Genomic DNA, 5,571 nt, shown 5'->3' with positions numbered 1-5,571 from the left:
ATCTCTGCTCCCAATGACGGGGAGCAGAGATCAGTGACACTGTCACTAGGCAGAACGGGGAGATGCTGTTTACATCAGCATCTCCCCGTTCGTCCTCTACGTGAGGCGATCGCGGGTGTCCCCGCGGCGATAGAGTCCGCAGGACCTGCGACCCAACTCGCGGAGCTCCCGGCCGGCACGTGCACGCAATGGCACGGCAGGAAATTCAACGTACCTGTACGCCCATTTGCCCAGCCGTGCCATTCTGCCGACATACATCCGGCGTGCGCCGGTCAGGAAGTGGTTAAAAAAAAAAAATGTCTTCCTTCAAAAAAAAAAAGTCATTTTAAGAACGTTCGTTCGATTTTCTAATCGTTAGTGGGGTCAAAACAACGTTCATTTTCAAACACGATGATGAGAAAATTTGGAGATAGAAAATTTCTTGGTGAAAGGAATTATCAGACCGTGTGTGTGATTTTCATTCAGAAATTACATTCATTTTCAAAAACAGAATGTTAAAAACAAGTGAAAATTTCAAACCACCTTTCATTCAGCGAATGTAAAAAGATGTCTCGTCTGAAAATTGATCTGTGTTACCAGCATAAGACTCGGCACACACCTATGCAGTTTGCTTTTGATCTGTTTCTGCAGTGCTCTGTTGTGTGTTTTTTGATTTTTGCACATGTGATTTTGCTGCGATTTGCGTTTTTACATATTTTTTTGGCCAATTTGTTGTTGGGCAGATAAAATAACACATTGCTGCAAAAACACATTACATGCTTTTCTGCAGTGTCTCCATTGAAATATATTGAACCAAAAAATCACCGTTTTGCGTTTTTAAAAAAAAAAAGTCCCTGACCCTTTCCAAATACGCAGCGGCTGAAAAAAGCATAGATATGAACGTGTCCCATAGGAAACCATGTTAAATGAACTGTAGTGCGTTTCTGCAAAAAACACATAGATGTGAACCAGGCCTAAGACGTTTAGTAACATAATGGGGTTAAAAAAAACCTAAAATTAGCCCTTTATAGTACAAAAAAGAAGATAATCACTACTGTAAGGGGTTAATTTTTTACTGTAGAACTGTGAAAGTAATATTTACAGTAGCGATTATTTGCTCTTTTTGTACTATAAAGGGCTCATTTTATTTATTTATTTTTTTTTTAACCCCGTTATGTTACTGGCTGATCGATTATGAAAATAGTAATCGATTAATTTCATAATCGATTTAGTTATTTCAGCCCTAATCCATTGCCCTCTCTGGAGCATGTAAACGGATGCCTGACATCCTATCCACTAAAAACCCGACGGATGGAGGATCTGTTCCATCTATCAGATGACAGTCGGATGTAAACGGACCGGCATTCTGTTTACATCCGACCACCCATTGAGGAGAGTGGGCTGTGTCATCCACCTGCTCAGCAGGCATCTGTGGACAGACCTCCCGTTGAGCAGGCGGATCCGCTGGTGGTCCCCGCCTGTGTGAAAGAGCCCAGTTGGTGAAAGCATAGTGCGTATGATGGTCTCGGGCATAATGAATTTATCATTTTAGCCTTTTATTTAGGAGCAGTGTATGGTTGTATGTAGAATACATTTATAAAAAAGCCTTGCTGTGTGTGTGTGTGTGTGTGTTTTATTTTATTTTTCTCCTTTTGTCTCTGGACTGACGCTTACCTTCTCTTTCAATTTAGAGCCTGATGGATATAAATTGCATGATTAAACAGGACCAGAGGAGCCGTAAACGAGCAATAACAATTGACAGCGATTCCGATTCCCCGGCTAAACGCCTGTGCCAGGAAAACGATGACGCCTTGCTAAAACGTCTTCAGGATGTTGTTAGCGAAAGAGCTAACCACTAATGGTTATAAGTCTGTCTGTGCGTCCTTTTACCTGCACATTGCACTATGTTACAGCTCTAAATTCTACACTGGGACTTATTTATTTAAAAAAAAGAGCGAGTGCTGCACATAGCAGCCAAATGTTTAAGAGCTTATTTTAGGAACAGTAGCGAGTATTTTGGTGGCCATGACCAGCATTTTTTACTTCTGTTGTCCTAAAAATTTTTATAAAGGAGCTCCACAGTGTTAATCATTTAGTATCTTTTGTCGATGGCATTAATTCCTTGTATGTAAAAATGTCAAGAGGGGACTCTGCATTTTCTGCTCACAGAAATTGAGTATTAATATATGAATTTGGGTGCTAAAACGCAAGCAAGTGCTCCCTTTAAGCATTATGACAAAATGTGTACTGCCTTAGTGCCTTGCATTTTTATCAGGTGAACCCTGCCTAAGAAGCCCAGCAGTTACTACTGGGAATTTTATTATACTTTGCACAATCTACAAAACTTGGCTTTTTTACTTTAAGGGTCAGTCTACCTGTTTTAGTTTCAAGATCTTTTTATACCCAATATAGAATTCTGGGTAAATAAATTAATTGATCAGTTTTATGTGGATTATTTGCTTTAGGGGAAGGTGTGTCTTGTGAACTTTTAAGTGTATGTCTCGGGGGGGGGGGGGGGGGGATATGCATTACAAGCACATGTCCATATGTTTCTTTAAAATCACTGCAGGTACAGTAAAATGTTAATCTGCCAGTAAATGAGTTTCTACATTTCCTGTTTGTACTGACAAATGGAAACTGTAATGTTACAGTACATGGGATTCACATTGCTACATTACCGAAGTAGTGTTGTAAGCCGTTGCAGAGTTTCAGTCCACGGGGAGAATGTTGAAGGGCTGATACCACTACATGGTATTTCAGTGCAGCTGAGGCATTGCTAGTTCAGCTCATTACCGGATGGTAGAAGCTCACTGGCTTTCTGGCAGGATCAAGAGCTATGTTTAGTACTTTTAACCTCTCTAAAGAAACAAAACAAAAGAGAATATGTGTGCATTGCAAAGACACATCCCCCCCCCCCCCAATTAAGTTTTTTTTAAAATATTCATAACATTTGAAGTTATGCAATGTTGCATAATATGAGATGAGTAAAGTAGCATACTGCATTGCAATATCTCTAATTGTATGCAAGGTTTTTATGTGTATACATGGTTTTAGCAGTCTGTAGTATGGTTTTATAATTCTCTTGTTGATTGAGAATGTACTGTTCTCCAGACACTGTAGCTTTGCCAAGTACATCCAATCGCTATAGATGTGAGGTGTGTGTTTTTTTTTTTTAAAGAAACCATTTTATATTTTTAATAAAACAAAGTATTTTAGTCCTTCTGCAGCAAACACTTTGCCCAGTTTTATATTCTGCTTTTGTAATAGTGAATCTCATCCTCTTGACAGGCTCATTTTATTGCGCATCTTAAGCTAGACATTGTTGTGTAGTATCTACACATTCGTTATATTTGTAATAACTTTTTATGAATTGTACATAATGAATTTCTTGGTCTGATTCTTATGTGGAGTGATATCTTAAAGACTCCCCAAAGGGTCTCAGGTTTCTTGTGTGATTTGCACATGTGTATAAATATACAATAAAGGCTCCTTTCTTTCCCTTCTGCTGTTGTCTGTTTTATGAATACTTGTTTTGCATGTAAGGAGGGATCAAGGTTGTATACATTTATAAGTAATGGGTTCTTATCACTGATGGTGCATGCGTGGAATGGTTTGCCTGGCTTTGAATTCAGTGGCATATGTGGTAAACATATGCTCAGGAGGCAATGGGCAGATCAATGTGATGTTACCAGTTGCAATTCAAGCTGCTTTTCTTTTAGCGATGTATATGCATGCCACAGTCTTTTTATTTTCCTTCCTCCTGCATATTTTTGTGACCTCCCCCCTCTCTCTTCATGGGATCCTAGGCAGCTAACTGAAGATTTGACAAGGTATGTGACAGATTTGGAAATGGGAAAATGGGATCGAATTGGGGACATTTTTTCACAGCAAAGCTAAACAGGAGAAGTGAGACAGATTATGCGTAAGATTTACTAAATTTACATTGTGAATAATTCAGTCAAGATCTGGGATGTCTCAAATCCAGGCTGGCGCATACACCCACAGACGTTCACTCACCCTTAAGAGTGGGAGTACCCCTTCATTGTTAGCTGGCCTTCTGGGTAGGCTTTATTGGACTTGCGACAAAAGAAGATCCTTGTTTTGGAAGTACACGCCTGGGGAGAGTGAATAAAATGATTTTCCTGAAAAGAAATATTAAGAGACTTTTTTTCTACTTGGGATTAAGGGATTCTTCAAATATGTGTTCACCATGAAAAGGCATGCTTTTTTACAAGCAGGTTCAGCAGACCAAAGCTTTTAGCCACAAAAATCTTGTGCTTATGTACATTGATTGAGGACATTCTACAGACTTGGCGAACGACATCCTCTGGAGCAATAAAACAATGCTGATGGCATCAGCTGTAATTTTTCTAAGATTAAGGGGTCATCAAAGGCAGGTTTGTGTCCTCTGGTTAGCAACTGTCTAGAAAATGGACAATAGCTGACTGCGGGGCATAATTGGCAAGGGTAAAGACCTTTTAAGAGGGCTTACAGAAGACTATCAACAGAATCATTAAAATAGGGAACATCCTTTTAAAGAGGATCTTCTCCCTGTAAAAAAAAATTTGAAAGTCAGCAGCCTTAAAAACACTTACCTATTTTAGGATCCAGTGATGTCCTCACCCGACCCAGATTTTTGTCTTCGGGTGCAGGTAGCATCTAACTGTGGATAGCCGACTGTGACTCCTTGTGGCTTCATAGCCTGCTGCACGTGCGTGAACGGCATTGCAAGCTGTGAATGGTCCCACGGTCTCCTAAGAACCTATGATGTTTTCCAAGTGGCTGCAGGGCGGGGTATTGAGGACGTGTAGCATTTTTGGCCTTTTGGAAATCAAAGGTTCTAGAAGTGGCAAGAGTTTTCCAATTAATAATTTAGACATGGTGGCAGGGAAATCTGTTTTTGTCAGACAGGCTGCATGTTGTGTACCTGACAAAAAGCAAGAGTAAGGTAATGGGAGCAGTGTCGAAATAGTACTTTGCTCTGGGACAATGGAACAGATATTACCCTGTGCATTATTTAAGGTTTCCTGCTGTCTGCAGAATTCATGCTATTTGGACCTTTTACCCCAGCTCCCTTGTTCTTGTGATCTGCTATTGCAACGAGGGGAACCCTAGTGGGGTACTGACAGTTATGGAGTGAGAAATTGAAAAGGTTGTGCATGTTCACATATAGGAGCCAGTGGAAAAGGTGGGCAAGTAGGCATCATCCAGGAGGCGTGATGCAGTTACCTTAAAGCGGAGCTCCAGTCGTTTGTTTATTAAAAGTCAGCAACCCGGTAAACTGCTACATTTGCAGGAGAGCATGTTCTGTTTAACAACATATTTACTGACTCACCAGGTGAAAATGAAAGACAGTCTTAAAATGAATGTCACTCTCAAATCTAAGAATTGATGAGCTGCAAAAAAATAAATGTTTGCTTTTGGGTTTACTACCTCTTTCATAAATAAAAATAATTGTCCAGAGAACATCTCCATCATCTAAGGACACTAACAAAAAAAAAAAAAAAAGAAAAGGAATGTCATGGAGTTGGTGGAGTTATATAAGTGTGCATTAGAGGCAGCTCTAACAAGTTTTTGCCTGTGTACAATCAC

General features: G+C 39.9%; 1 protein-coding gene across 1 annotated transcript in view; it reads left to right on the top strand.

Moving 5' to 3' along the window:
* The window catches only part of RBL1 (RB transcriptional corepressor like 1), a 99,332-nt gene extending 95,850 nt beyond the window's left edge, over nt 1–3,482 (top strand). The window contains exon 22 of the mRNA XM_073606322.1: nt 1,671–3,482. Within this exon, the coding sequence (XP_073462423.1) occupies nt 1,671–1,838 (168 nt within the window). The 3' untranslated portion in view covers nt 1,839–3,482. The remainder of the gene's footprint in view (nt 1–1,670) is intronic.
* Nucleotides 3,483–5,571: the final 2,089 nt, after the last annotated feature.

Source organism: Aquarana catesbeiana, linkage group LG12 (genome assembly GCF_042186555.1).
Source record: "Aquarana catesbeiana isolate 2022-GZ linkage group LG12, ASM4218655v1, whole genome shotgun sequence".
Classification (NCBI taxonomy): domain Eukaryota; kingdom Metazoa; phylum Chordata; class Amphibia; order Anura; family Ranidae; genus Aquarana; species Aquarana catesbeiana.
This window is presented reverse-complemented; position numbering and strand designations above follow the sequence as displayed.